Consider the following 26,512-nt stretch of genomic DNA (forward strand, 5'->3'; position numbering starts at 1 on the left):
GCAAGCTGCCTGAATAATCACTAACTTCATCCAACTCTTGCAACTACGTCAAGTAAAATGTTCTTGTTCTTATGATGCCACATAATTTACCTTGAAGGCCTCCCTACGCTGATAATCCAGTTTAGCCATCTCCTCTCGGACCCATGTAGGAATGTCAGGGATGGCCACGTGGATGACGTACTTCAGGAGGATGGCAAAGTGCTGCAGATATACAGGCACATGGTAAGATGAGGTTTGGGACAAAAAAAAATTAGTTAAAAGTTAATAATAATATATTGAAATTACAATCAGATATAGGACACCGAGCATCAAAATTCTCTTTACGGATATGTTATGTGAACTAATTCTTGCACAACATCATCTAAGCCTTAAAAGCCTACTCCTGATAGGCCGGGCTTTTTTATCAGGCCAAGACAGAGCTGCAGGCTGTTTACGTTTTTCCGAATATAGGCTGGCACAGCATGCAGCGCTAACAGAACCAGTATCTAAAAATATGTTACAAGTACACTGAAAAAAATGAAGAGAGCTTAAGTTAATTCGTTCATACTTTTCATAAAGATTGGCACGATTAAAACTCATTTATTTTCTTCATCAATGTGAACAGCATGTATGTCTAAGGTCAGCCAGAATAAGATATAGCTGTTGTAGGACATATCTTTGTTAATGTAGATGTCACAAAGAGAACACAATGCACAACACTGCTTCCTCTAAACATTGATGATTGATTACAATCTGTTCTGTAATTATCAGAGGAAACACTTTTCTACAGAGAGTAGTAAACTTGTTTGCAGTCTAATACCTGGCACATTTTCTGATTACCATACATCTTGTACTGGGTCACATAATGCTGGTGCCCTGAGAAAAAAGTATTTTAAAGACACTGCTCTAAGCACTTCAGACAGTCTCGCAGGAACGAGCCGTGGTACCTCGAGGATGACGATGGAGATGATGGCCATCTCTGGGCTGAGCCAAGGGAAGAGACGCTGGAGCTGACCACACTGACCAATCAGGTAACAATTCACCATGATGGCAATCAGGCCCATGGCTTCCATCGCAGTCTGTGAAAGAGTAAAAAGACGGTTTAACTTTACTGTTTTTTAACACAGACTGTGCAATATTCCATATAATACACAATAATAATTCCAATAGCTCAGTTCAGTCTTGCTCAGTTACTCCAGCCAATCATTGGTAATTGATCAATTCAGTGCGTTCACATGATCATCAACTGTCTTCAAATCAAGCCATTGAAGTTCCTTTAATTGTCCCTAACCTCATGCGCCTGTGTTAACTTTAACAGAGTGTATTTCTGACCTGCCACTGGCCGATGCTCTCCACTCTGATTCCAAAGGGCCTCTGCAGACCGGTGCAGAGCTTAAAGGCATCACTGCGGATCTCAATGATGTTGTTGATGAGAGCGCACATGGCAGCCAGAGGGAAGGCGGAGGAGAAGAGCACCACATAGCCAAACTGGACAAACATCTCTTGGTAGTCCTGGAAGGTGTCCTGAGAGGGGCAGAGCGGACTTTTAAACCACATCTCTGCCAAGTTAAGTGCAGTCTGTATGCAACTAGGAGACACGACTGAATTTCTTTAGAGCAAATCAATACACAATGGTACCAGATAAAAAAAATTATGTTGTTAGCTTTGTTAAGCTGTCATATAGTATGACATTTTGGAACATAACCCAGTGTTATTCACATCACACTCAGGACACTGGTGGAGTGTCATGCAACTGTGACGGCCGGGGGACTCATGTATTCATGTTTCAGTGCTTGTTTACAAGAAGTATGAAACCTGAGCTAAGTATGAGGAGAATGACCGTCTAGATGCCCAGATGGAAACCTATATATGGCAAAGTTTTTACCTCCCATTATACAACATTTTAATTTGTATAATCTAAATGAAAAATATTGTAAAAATATTCTCTCATTACAACTACACTGCGTTCAGACAACAAAACAGAAAACATGTAAATCTTTCTTTTTTTCCACACAGATAATTGATCAGGAATCAGTAAGGGAATCAATGAAGAATTGGATTGATAAGCAAAATTAATACGGACATTGGTATTAATAAAAATGTAATCTTTAAAATTAATAAAAAATAGTTAATTGAATACCTTAAGGAGCAGTTTGACTACCTAGTGGTTGTGGTCACGTTTTTGTGTAAAGGTCTATTCATACATTGTAGAGATTCGGGAAACAAGGATTCCTGCAACAACTATGTCAATCTGTGAGAGGAGCATGAGTCACCTACAGCTTTCAAGAATTTAAAAGAAATCATCTCAAATAATAAGATCTACTTCCTGGTCAGCTCATCGGCTGACGTGTTCAGGACAAACTTCAGTTTTTAAGTGCAAAGTTGTGGCTCACTTTTAATTTCTGTAAATGGTAGAGAGCAAATACTGAAGGTTTGGAGGTTTTAAAATGCAAAAATAAAATAGCATGGTATACACGTCATGGTGTTTTCTTACCCTACCACTATACAATTAAGGGATCCTCCAGTTGACTAATTGCTTTAGAAGCTCAAAGATATGTGAGAGGGTTTTAGTTAAACTGTTAAAAGTTTTCTGGAAAGCTGTAGGAGCCTCCTGGCCCCAATTAATGTCATTCTTGCCTGAGTTTATTGTTTCCCTATCTCTACAATACACTTGTCAAATTGTGGAATTTGCCTTACAGCATAAGTCTGCATGCAGCTCTCCATCTCAGCCTGAGTGAGTGTATTACTCTCTCTCTGTTCAGGGGGGTCAATCCATGATTCCCTTTTTGTCTTGGTCTCAAGTCTCTCTGTGCTCCTGCCTCTTCTTCTGTGTCGCAGTGATGTGTTGCTCTCAGACCCAGAAGGTAGCGGGGCAGCGCTGGCAGCAGCAGCAGCAGCAGCAGCAGCATTATTAAATCCCTCAGTCACACTTGCTGCTCCCCCACCTGACTCCTTCACATCATGGATGCCATTATCGTCATCGTCATCACACATTTCAAATACAGAGGCAGGGTCCATTCCCTTTTCCACCATAGTGGGGCTCCCCTCCTCCAGGAAACTAGTGTCCATGGGGGGCCCACTGCAGACTGGCCTTCTGTCCACCTTAACAACAACACAGATTAGCGCTACAGCATAAGCATACTAACGCTTCATAAGTGTCTGTTATCACACAGCAAATACCTTCTCTATGAAGCTGACTTTCCTCAGCTTCAAACCGCAGTCCATCACGCTTTCCTCCTCCGTCTCCCCTTCACTGAACCTCCCGCTGTCGGCCTCGTCCCTCTCACCTCCATCCTCCTCATCAGGCACCCCGCATCCCCCATTCAAACACTTCTTTTCCCTGAGAGGAGTTTAAGGGACAGATAGACATCAGACAAAATGTGTTAACCACTCACAGCGGTGTTGTGTCTATTACATGGGTGTCCCACTGGCATGAATCATAACTGCTTGCAGCACGGAGACAATGTCAAGTGCAGATAAAATGGCTTTGAGTGTGAATGACAACTGAAAACACTTAAATGTCATTGTTCAACCCACTGATCTGATGGGAAAGTGTCAGTTTATCTTACTGCATGCTTCACACTGCATTGGTGAAGGATTCATTTAATCTCTTTTTGACATCCAGTGTTAATATTTGCAAGTGTATGTTTACTGCATTTTTTAAATCTAATGGGAGTTATAGATATTGAGTTTGACCTTCTATCTAGATGCCCCAACCCGGGTCTGGTCCCCCTCAGTCCAGGTCCTGGCATGGCCTGGTCAGTGGGAGAGGCCTGGGCTTTTCCAGCTGCCAGCCGGGCGTATTTTAGAAGCACTGACACCAGCAGGTCCCACACAGCTCGCGGTGTGAGCTCACCCAGTTTATGGCGCTCATACAGGTAAGGCTGCAGCACCTCCTTCACATTTTGAAGGAACTGGCGTATGATGAGCAGAGTGGCCAGCATCTGACAAGGACAGAGAGAAACATTCAGAGAAAAATTATCCACCACACTGAGCAAACATGCTGTGAATATACGGTCCAACTCATCAGAGCATTTAAAAGAAACACGTAGGATGCATGGGGTTGGAAATGGGTGGATGGAGCAAACAAGGACCAGCAGGACAGAGGAGAAAGCACGAGAACAGGCTGAGAAAGCAGCAGGATACACCCTCATGGAACAAATGCTACGAATCAATCAAAACACAATTTATGTTTGCAGACTTAATCAACAAGCAACTCACATAAGACAGAAAACTACTGCTGAACATTAACCTATACATTTAAATTGTAATCCGTCTGATTGGTTCTTAAAGGGGCAATGTGTTTGAAAGAACCAACATCGAGCAGTGCAGCCACAGTTTTCTGGACAATGGGATTCACTGTGGATGCGCCCTTTAAGACCATGGAAACAACATTTCAATGGTATATGATCTTCCTTGGCCAAGGACTGATGAACATGGACAATCAAAGCAATCAGTAATACTCATAATTTACCAAACTAATCCAAATCACACACACAACAAGAAGTACAAATATGCTTAACTTGAAGGCTAATTCAGGTTTATTATAACTTTTATAATTATAAAATGTTTTCATGATTTGGGAACGTCATTACTTAGTTAAATGCAGAAATATGAGAACCCAAGATGTAATAAACCAGAATTATCCTTTAACACTCAAAATCAAGCAGTGAGTACGTAGTACTTCAGCCTTCTAATATACACTCAGTGGATAGGCCATAATATTTGCATCACAAAGCCTACTGTCTGTTATTGGCTTCAATCTAAAAGCAGTTGTTTCCATATCAAATAATGCTCTCGCACAATATCTTACAGCAGAGAACGCAAACACAAAACCACAATGACTTCCTGGCGAGAACATGGACAGAATGTTACTTTCAGCCAGCGACGGGAGACCTTGGAAAAAGAGAAAAGGGGATAATATTCTCCCACTGCTACCTACTGCAACAGTCGGCATAGATACGTCAGAGTCACACTGGCAGAATCAAGCTGATCACCAGATGGTTTTCATTTCAGGACTACACCAGGGTGTTTTGTTTTAGCCATCTTTTCCCTTACCTTTGGTAAGAGACAGGCAGCCGTTGTTATTTATTCATTTAACTACAATATGAAAATTAAAGGTGGAGTCTGCGCATCTGGAGAAAGACCCTTTCCACCCCCACTGTCTTTCTCTTTACTCCTCGTCTTGTTCACAAGCATGAAGTGGAATAGCCATGTTTGACTCCGTCCATGCCACTTTGTTTGTTTCCCAATTTACAGAGCCAGGGCTGTGTATGAACACCGTATTGTTTTATTCAGCACACACACAGAAAGGACAGCTAGCATACTGTGAGGAGATATTTGCTGAATTTGACAAAAAGTGGATTGGAGTAGAGTCTCAGAATCCTCCTTTAACCAAGACTCCTTTTCAGTGTGGTTTTATTCTTGTGTTGCAATGCAGTTCTAAGTGGAATGATTGTTTAACAAGAAGGTAAATATACTGTGACAAATATTTGCAGAAGCAGGCTGTACTGGTTGGGGATTAAATATGGAAGTCAGGTGATGTTGACAGAATATGATGAGCTCAATGAGGTAGCACTCTGGCTGAGAGTGTTACAAAAACTGTGGTGAGTAATCCCACAAAAAAAGTCACCCATACTGCATGGAAGGAAAAGGCCAATAGAAAAAAATCCACAGACTCCACTTCCCAATGTTAAAGGAAAAAAATATCCAAACCATTCAACTGTAACTGTGAATGATCATACAGTTTACGCAGATGAGGAGGCATACTTTGTGACATTATCTTATGACAGCTATATTTTAAATTCTCTATCTCTGATCTATGATTTCTGTCTGGTGAAAGCTACGTGTTTCCATAATAGAGATTTTACAGTAAGAAGCAAGAAAAACATTATTATTTTTGACGTGATGACAAGTTGCAAGGATTTCACTACAAATACAATCAAAACAAACACTTATACAAAGCATGTTGGTAGTTCAAGTTCATACCGTGATTGGCACGGAGCATGCAGGGGTTAAAACCGAGGTGCTCAGAAATGGACTATTAACCTCTCGCCCAGAATGTGGATGTACAGGGATCATACTTTTGACCTGAGTAAAGCCCTGAAGAACCAGGGAACAGAGACCACAAGCATCTGGAACTTGAAGAAGAGGGAAGGCAGGACATTGACCCGGACCTGCCGCTGCAGACTCCTTAACAGAGACAACACCACCAGCATCTTCCACAGATGGACAAATGGATGAGATGTGCAGATGGATAGTTATGGAAATCAATGCATGTAAGCAGAGAGAGCAAAGCATTTTAGGATGGGAGAAACAACAGATGTTAGAGGTCAAAATAATTAGGTGACCGAGGAACATGGGGTGTTTCTTACCTCTTTCAGGCGCTCCATGTCTTTGAGGTAGAATCCAATGTAAAAAAGGCTGAGATAAGAATTTATAAACTGAAACTGTAAGAGAAATAAATGCCAGGTGTCATTAAAAACAAAGCTGTGTGAAAAGGAAAGTTTAAAATCACACGGTTAGTGTAGATATAGGAAAAGACACTCACAAGAACCATTTTGATGATGAGATTTTTCTCATAGGCACTCTGGAGTCTATAGTTCTCTGTGGATAAAGAATATAAATCAACCCTTACCACTCATAAACAATGTAATAGTATAAATATCCATGACGAGTGTTAAAGAATCTCAGATCTCTCACCCATGTCATTGAGCCAGCAGGCGATTTTCCTGTACACCTCGTCACATGCAGTCACAGTGATAGCTAGCATGATTTTTGGGATGAAGCGAGCTAGTCGAGGCATTTCCTTGATCCCCATCACAAACTCCTGCAGAGACACAATTTTATTTGAAACTGGGTTCCCCGTGCATGCATCTAACAGCAGCATGAGTCTGAATCAGGTGCCTTTCAGCTCAAGGACAGAGATTTTCCAAGGGAAAAGAAAGGATAGAAAAAATAAATAAATCCTCTCCTCGACGTGGTGATATGCTTCCATAACATGTCTTCTTTCAGACTAGTGGAAAGTAAACAACCAAAAATACACATCTAGGTGTTTATTTTACTACATTTTCCCTGTTTGCATTTGCAGATTTATCCTAAATTCACCTTAAGCTGGAAATGTTTGCTAAAATTAGCTGATTTTATTAGGTACTGCTTCATTTGCATACTCAAACATAACATTTCAGAAAATGTTTGATTGTAAGTAATCAACTGGGGAAGTTTCAAGATGATATTTTAAGGTTAAAATTTGTTCCATATTCGATCATAGTGTCTCCCCTTAACTGAATTTTTCAGGTCAGATCTGTCACAAGTGCTGGATGCAGGACTTTTTTTTACTTTTTATCACTGTAACTTTAAGATTTGTGTAGTTCCTGGTGTGATTCAAGAATAGCACAAAGAGGCTATGTTACTAAAAAAAATAGCGGCACTTTTGGGCTATGACATGAGGCTCATCATAGCAATTGCAGACCAAATTTTACTGCGCATGTGTCATAGCCCCAAAGGACCGCCATCTTTGATCATTGTCCTTGCCTCTTTCCATAGCCTTGGTGTGATTGGGGGTCTTTGGTCACTGACAATGGCAACACCCATATGTGGGTTTACCATCCAATAGATGTGAAATCCTGTCCAACCAATTTTCAAATGAGGATTGCTCACCTGTTGTGGGTTGACTATATATACTGTATGTTTTCCTTGTTGTTGTTCTGTTTGACTCGGATGAAGACACAATAGTGTTGAAACATTGTTTTTTTAAAGCAGTTGTGTTGCCTCTTAGACCAACATTTTGAAGGAGAAGGTAATAACATATTTTCTCTTGTTTTATTTATATCAAGATCAACCCATAGCCTGCAGAACTTAGCTGCATCATTACGTTCACCCATAAAAGAAATGTGACAAAACTACTGTACTATTAAAGGTACAGATGCAGGGTAAAGAGATTTTAACCATAAAAAACCTTTATTGCTACACTTTTAAAAGCGGGACATGTAAAAAGAAATCAGGTGCTGACTGACCTGCAGCTCAAAGCAGATGAGCATGACTAGGAAGACAAAGCAAAGACAGAGGATACAGATGGGCAGGCTGACCAGCCACCTGAATACACGCCTCCGCCACGGAGGATAGTAGAACTCCTCACATCCCGTTATGGGACTGCAGCGCTTGACTCCCTGCCGAAAGAGAGAGAAAGCATAAAAGGGCCTGAAAGAGATGAAGAAGATATGAAGATGATATGGCAATGGATAGAGTTGCTCTCACCCGAAACTCAGGCCGTGGTTCCTCCAGGGATTCAGCCGGCGTATCCAGTGTTCCCCACTTGAATGCCAGCTCTGCTCCCCTTCTCTTCCATCGCTCCAGAAACAAAGTGGCCCACACCACGTTGAACAGTGCAAACACCACACAGCAGATGTCACGGCTCGTCTGAAACAACAAACACTCAGACTCTCTCTCTCTCTCTGTATATATATATATATATATATACACACACATATATATGTACAGGCTATTTAAGTTGTTTCAGGCTGTGATAGCTTCCCTCCTCACCTGATCTGACTCGGTCAGCATCCACAGCACAAATCCGATCACAGCAGGATATAACATAGATGTGGTGTAAAATCCCAGCCAGGCAAAATACATGGCGATCTTCACCCCAAAGTAGTCACAGATATCATCTGTAAACACCAGTAAAAAATGACAAATAAGAAGGATTAAAAAAAGGATAAAAAGAGCAGTGTAGCGTCAATGGTAAGCTATGCTAGACATGAATGTGGTGCCTGCAGTAATGTCTATTTTCCAATGATATACAGTATAGCACTTTGATATTCATTCTCAAATGTGATAATGACCAAAATCTTAGGACAACACCACTACAAAACACTCAAATATATTGGACAATATCCAATGTATGACTATAACTAATTGATACTGTCAAAAGGTGTATTTGCACCAAAACAGATTGATACGTCTTATCACGCTGAGACAACAAGAAATGTCCTGGTTGACTATGGAGTTACTCAACAGAAATATAAAACTATGTCCAGGCATTACTATACTGTAGGTTTTAGAGGGTTAAAGGATAGAACAAGGAACCATGAGCAAAGTTAGTGATTCCCACTATGTTAAAAGTACTTTCTTCTGTCCTGGGGTTGTAATAGAGTATGACATATAATATGTTATTGTGTCTCTGCGAATGAGTATCTTGTTCTACTAACCTAAAGGCTGTTTCTCACAAACAGCCTGGACCCAGGACTTCATCAGCTGACTGAGGATCCTCTGCTCATGGAGAGGAAATACCTGCTGGATCACACCTCGCGCACTCAGCTCCGGGACTGCAGAGAGTAATAAAGCACAAAATGAAGTAAGTTAACTGTACATGACTGTACATTTAACTTTCTAGAGAGAGAAAGAAGAGTAGATATACAAAAGATAAAACTCAATGGAAAATCAGCGAGAGTAAACCATCAAATCCAACACAATAGTCCAAAGCACTGCCTTCTGTTAAATAAAAACAAAGATTAGTGTCTAGCAACACAGTACTGATAAAGCATGAACTTACTGATTGGCTGGCCCTCCAGGAAGTTGATATTATGAAGCACTTCCCCATGTTTGGCACGGAGATTGTCCAGCCAGTATTTAATGATGCTCTGCCTCTCCTGCACCACATAAGAGGAGGAGAGAGGCACATTTACTTACGAGTGTGTGTGTGTATGTGTGTGTGTGTGTGTGTGTGTGTGTGTGTGTGTGTGTGTGTGTGTGTGTGTGTGTGTGTGTGTGTGTGTGCGCGCGCACATTTACACTGACCTGTGAAGTAAAGAAGCAAATCTCGCTCTCGATGTTCTCGTAGATGTAATCCTCGTCACAGGAGAAGTTTCGTGTTCCTCCGCCAAACTCAGGCTTCACTGCTTTCCTCAGTCCCATCTCCTCAGCACCTCGCAACAAACTGCAGGACAACAACGAGTGACCTTAAACAAAAATCCACCCCTGCTGGTGTTACAGAGCATAATTTGTGTTCTGGGGTGTTGGAGATAGCAGTAGTTGATCACTTCAACAATGGACTTTTCCCACGACAAATATCGAAGGTTTTATTTTTTAATACACCTTTTCTTTGACAATGAGGGACTTTTACCTAAAAAAGTAATTCCTCTTTAATGTTGACATAGGGGGGCATGAAGCAAAGGGCCGCAGGTCGGAGTTGAACCCACGAAAGCTGCCTCTGGGACCTTCAGCCTCTTTACATGGGGTGACTGCTCCAACCACTCAGCCACCAATAAATAAGGGTTTTAAACATTTTTAAAAGGAGTGGGATGGGATTGCCTCCGCAGAGCTCTCAAAGAAGGTTCCCCAATTCATGAAATACCACAATTTTTTCACGTGCGGCCAGACTGGCTATCAAAACAAACAACAGAGAGATTACATCACAGACCCACACAGGGAGAGTGACTTTATTCTCTGCTCAGGACGCCATTACTCCACTATATCTTTACATAACAGATATCTGTTTGCTGCTTTATTAATGTTCTAATCAAGTACAGCTCCTTTTAAAATGTAGTACAGACTCAAATTACCTGACAATGAGGGGGAAGCATTTCCAATTTCTTGGCGCTAAAACGGTATAAGCACGATACCCCTTTGTTTTAAACCTGGACCGTGTGATATATAAGAGCAATCGGTCAGAAGATCTGAGTACTGAATTATGTAAATAGAAAACATTTTACTGTAAATGACCACAGTACAGTTGGCGAGTTGTTTAATGGGATTACAAAAACCAACAGCAAACAATAACATTAGCGAGGATGGATTGTCCTTCATAGTGTTAAAGTCATCTGAACTCTCCTCTAATGCTTTAACCTCATCACTCTCTCTCATCATCTCATTTCCCATCACCTCTTCCTCCCTCCTCCTTTCTCCAGCCACTCTGTCTACTCTCCAATTCTTTCTTCATCCTTTTATTTCCCTCAGTCCTCTCCTTTGTCTCCTACTCCCCCTCCTCATCCTCCTCCTGTATCCCATCACCTCCTTTCCCCCTCGTTCTGTCCTTCCCGGTGGCTTTGTGCTGAAATCGCAGTAATAATACAGCACCACACCCTCTGCTCCCTCCACACTGACAGCTTACCTCCCTCTGCCACATGTATGTGTATATATAGCTTATATCCACACGTACAGGAGCACAGCATAGGTGGGCCTGTAACATCCATCCATCATGCAGCTCCCGGCACTTGGAGGGTCAGTACATTGAGGTACGATCAGCACCATGATGGATTACAGCAGAATTGTGAGGGGTAAGCTCCTGTATCACCGCTGAATACTGCTTAGTGCGCAGCACCATCACAATAAAGGTCCTTGTCTGAGAAAAAAAGCCAGGCTGTATCTATTTAAACAGACTGTTTAGTAATCTAAGCCAACAACTGCAAAGCTCCTGCTGCTGCCAGGAATCTTGATGAGATTTCCTCTTTCTTATTTAATTAAAAACTCTATCGCCTTTAAACTCTCTCTCCACAAATACAAGGAGTCTTAATTTGGATACACAGTCAAAGGTGGTGAGTGGACAAAGCAAACCTTGTAAAAGAGCAGAATGCTGCTGAGGGAAAAACACTGTACATAAGGTTTATGCTAATTTAGCAAATATCCATCAGACGTAATGTATAAACTCAGCAGTACAGGATGGCATGCTGTAAATTGCACAGTCAGAGCTGTGAGATGAGTAATGGATGATGTGTCAGCTATGAAAAGAGAGGGAGGACATTTACTCTATGCTGCACTGAGTATGTAAATGTTAGTGCTTTTTTCTTTCTGCTATAGTTCTTTCCAAAATAATAAATGTAGACTTTCTGAAAATGACACACACACACATCAGCACTGTGACCCCAGCTGTTTTTATCCGCTACCCAGATATTCTACACTTGGGATGGTTTTTTAGTTTAGATCTAACTGCTATTCAGACTTTAAATTAATCCAGATAACACAGCTCTTAGTCCACAGTTCTCCTTAGCAGGGTGGCTAACTTTTTAGCCTTTAAGTAGTCAAATGTCTGTACACTAATCCAGCAGCAATATTACTTTAAGACTGGCCTAAAACAAAAACAATTCAGTAAAAAATAGCCCCTGGTCTCTCAAACACATAGGAGAAAGGGCAATGTCACTTCGGTTGATAGTACAGTATATTAAAGGACAAGCCTGCAGTTGACAGAAAACACACCTGGAGCCCTCAGCTGGTGTTCTCACTTTGGACAGATTGGTAGGAAAATTCTTGCTGCTTTAGTATGCAAAGAGAAGGACTATTCAAGGTGAGTTTGAAAGGATGGAACAATTTCTGGATTACTTTTTCTATCACATGAAATGTAGGTCAACCTATCCAACAGCAGTTGTGTGTGTGTGTGTGTGTGTGTGTGTGTGTGTGTGTGTGTGTGTGTGTGTGTGTGTGTGTGGATATAGGGGAGCTTCTCATCACACAATATCATTTTACTAGAGCATTTCATCTAAAACCCAGAAAGCACTCTCTCCGTCCTCCCTGTTGTTTTTTCTTTGTCTTTCCGCTTCACTCTTTCTCTCCCGTTCTCTCTTGCATCTGTTTCCATCGGGCTCTCTTTCTTCATTCCCTCCAGCCATCTGTCTATTCCTATTCCATTCATCGGTAAAAGGGTTTGGTTGAGACTCTCAGGTTTTTCTTTTTTTTCAAGAGGCTCGTTGTCAAATGCACAGTCAGCAGAGAGGAGGTGAAATGCAGTATGGGACAGTAAGTGCCACCCTGATCTCCTGGATTGTGTTTCTCAGTATTTATACACCAAAGTCAATGCTAAGATTAAAATGACCCTGGGCTCATCCCCAATTCCCCTGGCGAGTGTAATCAGAGTGAATACAGTCTATACTGTTCAGCCTGACTCTAACCTTCTGTAAAACCAAATAATCTACAGATGGAGGCGCTCTGCGCCTCTAATGGTGCTGATACAGTAAACCAGGCATCACAGCAGCCTCACTAATGATTCACTGTGTATGAGCAAAACTGCTGTGCCTACTATATCTGCAGCTAAATATAATGCCAAAATAAACAAAGGTACAATATTACACCAGCACAGAACAGTACTGTAGGGATACTTTTGTCTTCAACAACCAAATTCCAGTTGTAGCATTTCAAAATAACTGAACTTGAAACTACAAGAAGAAGCTGTGATTTATATTGCAGTATTTATTTTCTGTCTCGGGGATGACAGGGTGATTAATTCACACAGCTACAGTTAAAACAGCAGTAACAGCCAGCACTACTGTACCTGTACTGTAGCAGTTCAAGACAGGAAAGATAAAATCACAAAGTGAGTTGTTATGGATTTCTTTGGCAAGCTTGAATATTGTTCAGCTAAAGGTATCTAAAGGATAAATCTAGAAATATTTTAATGAATTTGAAGGAATGCGTCTACATTTTGGGAGCATAAAGCAAAGCATAAACTGGAAGCCAATCTCTGGACCCATTGGCTATGATTACTTCTGGGCTACAGGTGAACCCAGCAGATATCTGGATAACGGTCAATAGAATCAATCATTTATCATTGTTTTGAGTCATTTGTCAAGAAAAAAATACAAACATTAACCTGTTCTAACTGCATTAGTCTGTTTTATGCCATCACTGACATTTTATAGACAAACCAAATATTTAATTAATCTTTTTTTAAGACTAGATTAATAAATCTCTAAAATAATGATTACCGGTAGTTGCAGCCATAATGTCAAGATTAAGCACACAAATTCATGACTAAATACACCCTTGCAAAAACGTGTCGCTAACAATAGACAACCTTTGTAGAGAGGCCTTACTTTTCATATGTAGCGGTGACGAAGAATGCGTAGACTCGTGTGTGCTTGTGATGTCGTATCTGGATGATGAGCTCTGGGATTCCCAGCCGGATGTGGTTCAGTAGCCATAGCAACGTATGGTCATCTGTAGTGTCTGTGGCAGGAAATGAAAAATAAAAATACATTTCAGCCTTAACCACGCATCACTGTACATATGTGCTGCCGGGAGTACTCCCACAGTCTTGTTCTATTTCTTCCTGAGCAGCAGCTAGAGATGAACAGTCGTGCTGACAAACACTTGAGACTGACTCTGCTCTCTATAGCTGTAGTTCAGAGATTCAAACTGGTCATAAAAAGGCTTATCTGACCTTCGTAGGTAAAGAAAGTGCACTGAGGTAGCATGACTAATGGAATAGTCATGATCCCTATCTTTACTAACAGTATGTAGCTGTACTGATCCCTACTGTTGTGTTAACATGGATTTTTTCCAGGTTTTTTCCGGCTTCCTCCCACAGTCCATAGACATGAAGGTGTTAGTTTATTGTCGACTCTAAATAGCTGTCTCTGTGTGTGATCGGTGATAGTCTGGCGACCTGGATGCATCCTGCCTTTCACCCTCAGCTGCCCTCTGACCTGCACATGATTAGCATGGACAGATAATGGATGGGTGAGATTATATTTTACATTTTGTAGGGCTGCAGTAAATGTACAGCATTAAAATAAAAGGGTGTATTTCACATGGCAAATTTGTCTTAAATTGTGTAATGCAAATGTGCCATGTGTGGGCTCTACTTCTATATTCGAGCGGACCGACTTTTAGACTTTAACTTTAAGACACTTCCTCAAAGGGCTGTTTGAGGGTTAAGACTTGCTGTTATGGACTAGAGCTGAAACAAATACTGTAGCTAATTATACAGATATTTATTAACTTCTTTTTACAGCTGATACATTCTATGATTCACTTTTGAAGCAAACATGCCAAACATTTTCTGGTTCCAGCTTCTTAAATGTAAGGATTGGCTTTTCATGTTTTCATATGATATTATACTGAATATCTTATGGTTTTGAACTGTTACAGTAATTGGAAAAAAACCAAATACTTAGAATATATCAATTTGGATATAATCAAAATGTCCGTTAGTGGCACGTAGGTTTATGTAAGGGTTGACCCTGGGAATGTTGTTGTGATGGTTCATTTTAAACTTGCATTATGTCAGCGACGGTCCTCACAAGTATAGAAATACAAACATGTGAGTGTGTGTGAGTTCTTGACCTGCAAACGTCATGAGGACATCACAGTTCTCCGTGGGCACCGTTTTCATCCAAGACTTATGAGACATGATGTGTCTCCCGGCCTGCAGCAGCCGCTTTCCAAACAACTTATCTGAGAGACAGATACAGAAGCATAGAGACAGACAGAGGGACAAACAGACAGAGAGCGGGAGAGAGAAAGAAAGGGAGAGAGAGTCACCTTTTCAAAGTGAAACAGTATAAGGAGCAATGACATTTCTAACATTTTCTAACCCCCCCCCAAAACTCTTACCCCAGCTGCCCCGACACACGCACACACACAGAAAGACGGACACATACAGGCGCACATAAAATCGCCCCTCTCAAAAGGGACAGATTTAAATGTCAAGCATCTTCGCCTCACAACATGAGCCTGTCGGAGCTAGTCCTGCCCTGCCAAGACCAGAGGCCACACATTGTCCACACTCTCTTAAGTGTCACAGAGACACTCAGCTCAATCAACTCAACACATGTAAGTGCAGCTACTTCTCATTGTTGTCATACATCTTTAGTCTCAGGCCCGCCCACATATAACCCTGGAATAATAAAAGAACCCAACACCTAAACATTTTGACTATGCTGAACATACGGCCTCCTGTGTAGAATTACCTTGTTTCTATTCCTGAAGGCATCAGCACACTTAAAATAGCTCTTCTGTAGCCACACAGTAATGTCACATTATGTCACAGTCACCCTTAATGCAGCAGTCTGAAGGAAAATAACACACAGCATATATTTCTTCCAGGGTGGATACAGTTACATCATGGAAACATTTTCAAAACAACCAGGTATCCAGGCTCAAATTCACGTATCTTCGACACCTCGTTTATCTGTCATTGAAACACTAGATTCTCATATTCCCTAAATATGTTCTCCAGGAGGGCATCAGAGCCAAGTCATTCTGTAGGCAATTTAACCCCAGACCCTGCTCAGCTGTCACAGGACAGTTTTTGAAAAACCCATTTCCCAGGTCCTGGATAATATTGAAAGCAGCCCGAGAGAATAGCTGTCCCACAACAGTGCTGTGATCACTGAGGCATGGTGTGTCAGAGGAGGCGGAAAGCAGGGCACTTTCCAAAGATCATATCACATGCAGGCACGTTTGTGTCCCAACTCTCATCCAAGAATATACATTTTGTTCATCCTCATCTTTGCATTTAGTGTAGGAAAAAACACAGCTCAACCTGACAAGATTAATCCAAAGCGATGGAAGAGAACCTCTCAATTTATTTGTGAGTTTTCTGTCACAACATTCATGCAAGGTTTCAATAATTGTTTATTCGTATATATTTGAAAGCAGTAGAAAATGTTCGATTTCTATGAGTGGACGCAAAAAACACCAAAATACGAAAGCTACATATCATCTTACACATTAAGGTAATGTGCGTCATATAACTGGGTCACATTTTGCTGCTTACATGGTGCGATAGTATATGGTTAACAAACGTCAATGCACACAATGCACAAGGTCAAGGTTACGGTAGGCTGTAAATTTAACCATGATGTCAACACTACTGGCATTAAGCTGTTAATCAAACACCGCCTCTGTGTGTTCTGTGGATCTAATAAACACCTGTCACATAAAAACATCGTTGTGCTGCTGCTGCTGCTGCTGAGTGTGTCCTCCAATTCCTGGAACAGAGTTTCACAGAGTGGGGGACATAATGGGGCTCCCCAGAAATAAGCCTTATCCATGTTTACAGTTAACAGAGACCAACTTCTACCATGGAAGTGGGAGAAGTCTTAAGCTAAGAGAAACCGAGCGTCTTGGGCTGTTTGGGGTCTCTGCTAGTGAATTCTTGATAGAAACACTGTAGGAGGTATGTTGTCATAACCACACAGAGTAATATAGGCTGCTGACTACTCCAGTACATGTGCAGCTAATTGTCAGCCTCTTACATGTCTGGGAGCTCGTTAACAATTATCCATGTGAGAAGCCTCATAATTATCAGACTACAATAAGCACGGCTGATAGTGAGAGGTGCTAACAAAAACCCAAAATGGACACAAGGACAACTTGTGGCTTGAACAGAAGGACATTTTTAAAGTAAATTCAGAGTCACGATAACTGCAAAAGCCAAAAAAAGGAAGCTTGTTAATATACTGTATGCCTGGAAATAAATTCAGCTTTCCCACAATCATTAAAGGTTTCTACAAGGCAGATTGTCATCAGCAGCCATTTTAGGATTGTTGGGGATTTGCTCTGTGATGTTGGAGTCCACTTGACTACCTCTTACTTTTCACTGATTTAGGAGCTGTTTTGCGCTAAATGCTTTGTGAAATATTCTTAGAGAAAACATGTAGGAATCCTAAAATAAGTACTGACATGCCCATGCCCCTCTTAAAATTGTAGTCATTTTTTGTCAAAACATTTTTTTTTTTTGCCTAAATCCTCTCCTCATGACGCCGGCCACCTATGGTAAAATCGCCTACATCCTCAGTTGATCAGATCATGGGATTTTACCCATTAAGATAATGGCCTATGTCAAGTGTGTCAAGTTTTTTTGTGTTTCCTAAAAGTTGAAGAAAATGAGTTAAGCATTTATTTTAACAGGGTGACGATATTACATTTCATATTATATTTTATATTACTCCTAAATCAGCAAATTGGGAGTTCTTTTGAGCCTTAAAATGTTTTGGGAATATGTGCCCAGATCTTTTTCTGAGGAGTTTGTGGAGATTATACAAGAGCTACCCTAAAAGGAGAATGAATGATTGCAAGAAGCAGGACTCCGGATGAATGCTAATGTTGCTCTGTGTCTGCTGGATGTGCAAATAAGAAACTGTTTGCCAACACAGCTCTGTTCCCCTGCCTCAAAAGTCAATTAAAGCAGCTTTAAATCTTTAAATCTTGCCTCAAAATCCATTTAATTGATTTACCTAATATTTTTTTGTTGCTCAGTTGTTTCATTCCTCTAGACCTAATGAGGAATGAATATTAATATTTTAGCATCATTATCTTTAACTCAGTTTTTATTTATTAGCCTTGTATTATGTCTGGGTTATAATTTATTATGTAAATTTGAAACTTATTCTTCTGTATTTAAATCATTAAAAAATTTCTCTTCATCATATTTTAACAGTCCTATCTCCTCATCTTGTTGCTTTCTGCTCCGTATGTCTTCTCTGGGAAGCATCATGTTCTGTCCTAAAAGGTCCTATATACATGAAATAAAAATAATGACATTAATTCAATTCAATTCAATTTTATTTATAGTGCCAAATCATAACAAAAGTTATCTCAGGACACTTTACAAACTAGGTAATGACCAAACTCTATGACTTATTTATGATAAACATAGACCCAACAATTCCCCTGTAGAGTACGGTGGCAACGAAAACCTTCCCTATTACAGGCAGGAACGTCAGACAGACCCAGCTCTGTGGAGGACGGACATCTGTCTGCACCGGTTGGGGAGGAAGAAAAGGAGAGAGAAAGAGAGAAAAGACGGACAGAGAGAGACAAAGACAGACACAAAGACAGAGACAGACACACTTCCAGTCACTATAATAATATCTATAGTAATGTGAATATGACATTAGAGTCACAGAGAGGATGCACAAATTAAAAGCTTAAGCTAGTAAATGTAAGGATCGTCTACCTTTTCTTAAAAATTAACCTAACATTTAGCAAAATATATTTTCTGTCAAGATAAATCAAAACATGTTGTTACAAACTTGTACCAGCGAACATACCTTGACTTTAAAGGTAGCATTACTATTTAAAGGATCCGTCTTCAGTACTTACAGAGAGGTTGTGACAACTTAATCTGGTTCCACACCGCGCTTCCCCTTTGAAGAACATTTTCAAACATTGCAAAGGGCCGAACAGGAAACAGAGCGAGGTAGTTTTGACTTTTTAATCTCGAGTGGTACTCCTAGATACTGAAAAGTGACTGTCTGCTCCACTGTGCTTTGGATGAAATGCTGCAGGCAGTGGTGCGACATGACAGCAATTCTAATGAGTCCTGTATTCATCGCTGAGGGCAACACACACACACACACACACACACACACACACACACACACACACACACACACACACACACACACACACACACACACACACACACACACACACACACACACACACACACACACACACACACACACACACACACACACACACACACACACACACACACACACACACACACACACACACACACACACACACACACACACACACACACACACACACAGCCAGCCAGCCAGCCAGCCAGCCAGCCAGCCAGCCAGCCAGCCAGCCAGCCAGCCAGCCAGCCAGCCAGCCAGCCAGCCAGCCAGCCGATAGGTTTCACCAATGCTTCAATTTAGAAGCCCCAATACTGAGCATGTGTTCAGACGGTTTGCATGCAGTACTGTGTTTCTTACTTGGTTGAACACAAACAGTGATTCATACATGGTCATCAAGGATTCAGTGCACGGACTCGGCCAGTCGGACAGGTCTGTGTCCGCATGTGTAAGAGTGTGTTTTGTGCACTACACAAACAGACACCACCTCTCAGCTGTCATGAAAAAGGTTGTTGTCATTTTCAGTGAAGTAGTTCCCTGAAAGCGGCACACCTGAGACCACGGCCGCTGAGCAGAGTATTATCAGGCTGTTTATCAGTTTTTCGGTTATTCGGTTTTCCAGGTCAACATTAACGAATATCTAAATAAATCTATGTTAAAAATGTCTTTCTTCACAGCTACAGTAACTTTTTTTATGGCCATTTGGGAGAAGCGGAAAAAGTTTTGGTAATTTTGTTAGCAAACAGTGGCTTACACATCCTAACAACATTAGCAGTCATCTGGAATTCTGTTTTTGATCGACCGATTAATAAAAGTCTGATATTGACTCCTTCTTTTCACCTATGTTTTTTGGTTTCTACTAATTCCTGAAGGAAATATCTGGTTCTCTAGCTGTGAAAAGCTCCTCTATGTTCCCCAGCTAGTCTTTAACTGTGGTGCTGAGCAGGAAGTCTGTTTAAAGAGATTTTCTGTTAAAAATAGCTACCTGCTGTGGCTGAAAATAATTCTGATGAGAGCGATAAGACTGAATCGAAACACCAGGTTCCAAAAAAGTGAGGAGAAAGAAGTTACAAAGAGCTGAAGAAAGAGTCAGGTGATATACCTGTGTGGGTTTGTCAGTTTGTATTTGTTTTGTTTTTTTGGGGGGGTTACATATAAGCTACATGTAGTTCACTGAACACACAATTATTAGGGACCTCACTGGTGATTTTGAGTCACAGCTAAGTATTTATAACACTTTTTTAAAACACGTTTGGCTCCTCCCTCTGGGATTGAAAAGGGTTTTAATCAATTTGCATTAATGGCTTTTACCCAGTTAACCTCATTATTTATGAATCAAGTCACTGCCACAGATAGTGTGTATATGCAGTGTGTGACTGATTTAACAGTGAAATATTTAATTGGGTTCAAGTTTTACATGATTTTTGGGTAATCTCTGCAACTATCATTCTAGCAATTACATTGAAAAAATGATCCCAAATGCCATTTATGTTGGCAAAATATGGGGAGTTCTGAGTTTGAAAGCCCCTGTTGGCCGCCTAACAGAAAGCAGGGCACCGTTGAGCAGGTCGGTCCAGGACGAGCAGCGATACAGATGAAGCCTGTTTTACTCACGGCTTTCACAGTGAGACTGCTGCAGGCGACGCTTATCAGACGGCAGCCAGGCAGGCGCAACATGCAGGGTGTCTTTCTGTGATCTGAGTTGCTCTCTGAAGCATTTCTGTGGGGTGTTTGCGTGTGTGAGTGTGTGTGTGTGTGTGTGTGTGTGTGTGTGTGTGTGTGTGTGTGTGTGTGCCTGAGATGTAAATCTGATTAATGGGGTGTAAATCAGTTAGGAAACTCAGGCGAAGCACTAAAATGAAGGTCACAGACACTTAAGGAAAGACTTGACGATGCATTCACTGTCTTGACTGCCTGCGGGAGTTTGTTTGATAACTCTCTGCTCTTTATTCTTGGCTAGAAGTCAACACTGAAGATTTTACTCAGTCAAGTAGGATTTAAGTTTTGGGATCAATCTTTAAGAAGCTGGAACAAACGTTTGGGCTGGGTCCAACGAATACATTTGTTGGGAATGCTAATTTCTAGTTGTGTAGAGTAGATCATGTGACTTGATTTTTAAATTAGTATCAGTGGAAAACTGCACGTTAAAATGTAACAGTCACACTTTTTTAGAAATGAATTTGTGTGATAAAATAATGTTGGCTATAAAAATGGAATAATGGAATAATTTCCTCTTGTTTGCGTTTTTATCCAAAAATCAATTTGTTGTATCTGAGCAGTTTTCTAAAAGCACCAAAAAGGCAGAACAGAGTTCATTTTTCTTATCTGTTTAATTTACTGCAAGTAATATCATTATCACAATATTTAACATAAAATACTCATTGGTAATACTATGCTATTACCTGGTTATTATTTTGATAATTATATGCTATCATTTAATCATAACTCTACTTATTACTCTTTATTATCAATTAGTACCCCACTATTACCATGTTATTACCGATGAGTAATATAAAGCGTGGGAATATAGATCCATGTCTGAAGCATCAGATGTTTGTTTTTTAAAAGAAGATGCTTTCCCAACAAAAGTAAATTTGCATTTTTATTGCTTTTCCTTTATTATATAAACACTTACCACTTTACATAATTCACCAACGCTTTAGGAGAGAGTAGCAGAAATATAGAGGACCTTAATGATCCTTCTTGGCAGGTTGAGAAAAACACAGCAGTGACTAAATACAGCAGTTTGTACTACAAACCTACAGGACCTAAAGCATGATGCAGAATATTTGCACTTTATTGTATGTAACAGTATAAAATAGACTATTATCTAATTTCAAGTTCATAAATTCACATCACATTGCTGAAGAAAGCCATGGTTACACAAGTAGCCTATGTTTGGTGCTTAACACTTAAAAGTTAAAGTGATAACCTGTAATATTCTTGTTATTTTCTGGCGACCGCTTTGGTGATTAGCAGTAATTGCTTAAGTGCTTTGCGTGGGGGCCACTCGATGACACTTACTGCAGCTTCGTACTGTAATCTATATTATTCCAAGCAAGCTGCTGTTGTTGCTTCAGAGGATGTAAAAGGCATCACTTTCAACAGAATAGAGGATTTTCTTTTTCTTGGAACAATACATGGTATTAAAATTAATATAGTCATAATAATAACAGTAATATATTAGAATGTATTCTATGCTATAGGTATTTATGGAATATGCTATACTGTTTGGATTTAGACCAGAATCTTTTTGACAAACTATGCAATCATGCGACCGCAACATGTTTGCTGAGTGACCACAAATGGTCTATAAATAAAAGTGTAATAGGATGATCACCTGATTTACCAGATGAAAGCCTTTCTTAGTCACAGCATTAAAGTGAAGCAAAAATCATCATCACATAAAAAAAAAAACCAACATGCTTTGTCTTTGCTGTCTGACATGGAGCAGCTGTTGACAGCACCTTTATGTCCTATGTTTATACTAGCTAAGGCCTGCAGTGCAGATTTACTACACTGGTGTAATGCTCAGGATTTGTACTTTGAAATGCACCTCTAGAAAAAGATGCCTTTGCCAAATATGCCTGGCAACAGTCTATATTTTCTAGGAGGCTGGAGACTAGAGCAGGGTTTATATCTTCTCAGCAGCGAGTCATTTCGACTCTTATTTAGCCAGTCTAATAGAGAGGCAGAGAGGCAGATTGACAGACGCAAACACACAGACAAAATGTAATAAAAGACAGAGACACTGACAGAACTCCCAAGAGACAAGGAGGGAATGTAACAGATAAAGTTAAAAAAAGACAGAAGAAAACATTTCCATTGTCACATCTAGAGTGTGTGAATTAAACAATTGACCCTATTAGAACGATTACATAAGTGGGACTAAAGCCTATAATCAGGTTCAAACACCCAATAATGCCCTTAATTAGAATAATTTCCATCCCTGACTCTGTGTGTCACCATCCTGTACACACGAGTCCACACCGGGCCGCACGGGACCATAACGCAACACTGCCACACAGTTTCCTTTCAAACCTGTTCCCAACTCAGAGACACAACACACAGAGATGCAACTCCAGGAAACACACAGACACAGACATGCAGACAGAAACATCACATCACTGCATAATATATAGTGAGGTGCGGTGAAATAAATACCAAATCAGACCGTTCCACAAGTGAAGATTGTGTGAATCGAGCTGTGGATTATGCATCTGCAGCCTGTATTGAGGGAAAGAAGCTATAACCACCCCCTCTTCTCTTATCTGTCCTTTCTTTTTCTCCCACTTCTCCCTCCCTCCCTCCTGTTTTCCTCAACTTTCAAACACTGACTCGCTTTAGTGCTTGTCGCAATGGCCACCTCATTGCACCCTCCCACTGCAAGGTACACAGGCTGCATACATTTTGGCACCAAATCAACCAACACAAACACTCCCAATTCCACATTGCGTCTCGTTTTCCAACGGCAGCTGCACACACAGATGCGTTTTAGATGACATGAAAGCCCTCTCTTCCCCTTGCAGCAGAGCCCTCCTCCTGCCTCTTTTTGCTTTCTTTCACCTCAATCTGCACCTCTCTTCCACACCATGGACCTCTCTCTCCTCTCTATATCTTTTTGTTGCTACCATCCCTCCTTCTTTCTCTCATCTTAATCCTCTCTCCTAGCTCCCCTGGACAGAATCTCTCAGTCTCTCCTGACTTTCCTCTCACTCAGGCTGTCTCAAGAGGTGTCATCATTGTGAACATAGCTGCTATGGATGATGCCTTAAAACAAGAAAAAGGAAATAAGAGGGGCAATGTTGATAGTGATACAAATAAACCTGAGTTAACAAGGTGCAGATGCTTCAATAGCAAAGCACTAACAGGGTTAGGGTTTGAGACAAAAGCTTAATTTCTACCATTAGCTGTAGCTTTAGCAAAAAATATCACTCATCTCATCTCTGAAATTGAAAGGAATGAAGGTACACAGGCAAGATTAAGCTTCAAGTTTCCTTTTGATGACATATGACAGCCAGCTAGGTTAACTAGGCTGTGTTGTGCATTTTTGAAAAAGCACTTAATCAAAAATGCTTTCCTGTTAGTTTCAAAGCTGTATTGCCATCAGCCTGCAATCTGGTGGTATTTAAACCTCTGAGATTGTCTTAGCATCTCATTTTCCCAATTACAGACACAGGACAGTAGCAGTCCAAATGAAACTAAACTGTATTTTGAATGTAGAACAGACAAAGAAAGAGAGACAAGACTAAGAGGTCCGTGAGGTTGAAGTCTTGTTATGGATAGCAGTACTTTGAATGGAGTGTGGACTGGTGGCTGGACAGGTGCCGGTTTATCTCCTGGGCACTGCCGAGGTGCTGTTGAGCAAGGCACTGAACCCCCAACTGCTCGGGCGCCGGTCCACTGGCAGCCCCCTCACTCTGACATCTCTCCATCAATTGCATGTATATAGGTCCTGTTTGTGCAGGTGTGTGTATTTCGGGACTGCGTGTGTGTAACATTAATAATAATAGAGTGAAAAAAAATCGAATTTCCCCGTTGCGGGATTAATAAAGTCATTCTTCTTCTTCTTCTTCTTCTTCTTCTTCTTTGAGCTAAATGCTAACATCAGCATGCTAACATGCACACAGTGACAATGTTAACATCCCGATGTTTAGCAGATATAATGTTTACTCTGTTTATCATCTTGGTTTTAGCATGTTAGCATCCTAATATTTTCTAATTAGCACACTGCATTCATTCAATACAGGGTGAACATGAAAACCATTTCTCCAACTTACAGGTGTCCTTAAATTATTCAAATATGGTTATCACAACTTCTAGGCTTATAAGTATATGAATATCCTACATTTTTGTAGTGTTTTGTTTTTAATTAAAGCAAATAATAATCAAAACAAACAGCCTTAAGTTCTTTTTAAATTAGCTGAATAATTCTATTAGCTTTAAATGAAATATAACTATGATGTTGACTTTGCAGCCATGGTACCAGGGCTTTGTCTACTTTTAGTGCTTGTAGCCTAGTAGTCGATATTGTAGAAATGCCTTATATTTTTCACTCAGAAAGGCAAGTTGGAGGCTGTCAATAGTTATACAGGTACTTGGTCAAAGTATTGGAGAAATTAAAATTAAAAAGTTGATGTGATGATGGTGTTAGATGAAAAGTCAGGGGCCAAATAATATGTGGTTGTTGAGAAATCGTGAAAACACATGGTGCCGAAAAGATGAAAAGTCAGGTGTGCACCTCTGGGGACCAGAAATGGAAATCCATCACTTGTTTATTGTTTGATTATTTCAGTCTGGACCAAAGTGATGGACCGAGCGACCAACATTGCCATACCCAGAGCCACGTTGCTAACTAGAGTGACTACAACCATCACTGGAGAGATAAAAGAAGCTGTATGTGATGTAATTGGGAGATATGAGGTGTATATTCCACCTTAGTGACAATAGGATGAAGATTATAGTGCTGGTGGATGTCAGAACTCTGGTTTTCTCATTAACAGGGGCAGGGACGATAATAGAGACTTGTCCTTGGCCTCAAAATAACAATGATTACATGTGATACCGGAGCTGCCCGTGGCTCTGGGCCAAGAGAAAGACAAGGCAACACCAAAGGAAGAAAAGAGCTACAGTGCTCACACAGCAGAATAGTTGAAGTATCACTTTTCCCCCATCCCATCTTCTTTCTCTCCTTTACATCACATTTTGTCTCTGCTTCTCACTTAATCTGCCGCCTTCATTTCCCTCTCTCTCTCTCTCTCTCTCTCTCTCTCTCTCTCTCTCTCTCTCAAGTTGGCCAAACTGGTTTATTCTAGGTGAGCTGGTTCATTTGGGTGAGCTACTGTACCTCAGTCAAGAAGCAAAGAAGCAGGAATTGACAAAGGATTAAATTATGCTGTCTACTATTCATTCAGGTGACAATCATGAACGGAAGCCAGTGCTGAATCCCTTTCATGCCCTGTCAATGCAGTCTTCTCCTCCAGACAACCACAGACTGGTTATCTAACTGGTTGAATTGAGCGTTGTCGAGAGGGGATTACGAATTATGAATAAGCGAGTGGTGATGATGACTATAGTGGGGTGAATAGCAGCCTTTGTGGAGTAAACAGACCTCCTTGTTAAGTAGTGGGCAACTGCCAAAGTGGAGGAAGGGTTTTCCAAATAACACACAGGACAAAGGGACTCGGATGGCACCCACAGCAACAATGCAAACACATGCTAGTGGTCATTTCTGTCGTGTGGAGCAGGATCACTAAAGCACCACAGCATTTTTTAAGATACAAGGTTGAATAGCAGTACAGCATGGACAAATACATCGAAAAAAAACTAACTTAAGATGGAATCAATAATATAGAAAGACACTAGTTTGCTTCCTTGTAGAGAGTTAGATGAGAAATCTGTATGGCTCTCCTATGTGTGGGTTCATGAAGCTGGAGCCAGCAGCTGTT

The 26,512-nt window shown here is 40.7% G+C and overlaps 1 protein-coding gene across 2 annotated transcripts in view; it reads right to left on the minus strand.

The window, feature by feature from the left end:
* Positions 1–26,512, minus strand: part of ano8b (anoctamin 8b) — a 39,690-nt gene that overhangs the window by 4,179 nt on the left and 8,999 nt on the right. Inside the window, exons 2-19 of one of the 2 annotated variants that reach the window (XM_083911233.1) lie at positions 15,034–15,144; positions 13,782–13,914; positions 9,778–9,916; positions 9,533–9,629; positions 9,189–9,305; positions 8,521–8,648; positions 8,236–8,397; positions 7,995–8,147; positions 6,682–6,808; positions 6,530–6,585; positions 6,354–6,428; positions 6,063–6,197; positions 3,676–3,923; positions 3,160–3,319; positions 2,677–3,081; positions 1,312–1,503; positions 927–1,058; positions 91–201 (exon numbers count right to left, since the gene is read on the minus strand). In XM_083911233.1, coding sequence (XP_083767359.1) covers positions 91–201; positions 927–1,058; positions 1,312–1,503; positions 2,677–3,081; positions 3,160–3,319; positions 3,676–3,923; positions 6,063–6,197; positions 6,354–6,428; positions 6,530–6,585; positions 6,682–6,808; positions 7,995–8,147; positions 8,236–8,397; positions 8,521–8,648; positions 9,189–9,305; positions 9,533–9,629; positions 9,778–9,916; positions 13,782–13,914; positions 15,034–15,144 — 2,681 coding nt within the window. The remainder of the gene's footprint in view (positions 1–90; positions 202–926; positions 1,059–1,311; positions 1,504–2,676; positions 3,082–3,159; positions 3,320–3,675; positions 3,924–6,062; positions 6,198–6,353; positions 6,429–6,529; positions 6,586–6,681; positions 6,809–7,994; positions 8,148–8,235; positions 8,398–8,520; positions 8,649–9,188; positions 9,306–9,532; positions 9,630–9,777; positions 9,917–13,781; positions 13,915–15,033; positions 15,145–26,512) is intronic. The other variant, XM_083911234.1, reaches the window with a different exon arrangement.

This window comes from Echiichthys vipera (genome assembly GCF_963691815.1).
Source record: "Echiichthys vipera genome assembly, chromosome: 3".
Lineage (NCBI taxonomy): Eukaryota > Metazoa > Chordata > Actinopteri > Perciformes > Trachinidae > Echiichthys > Echiichthys vipera.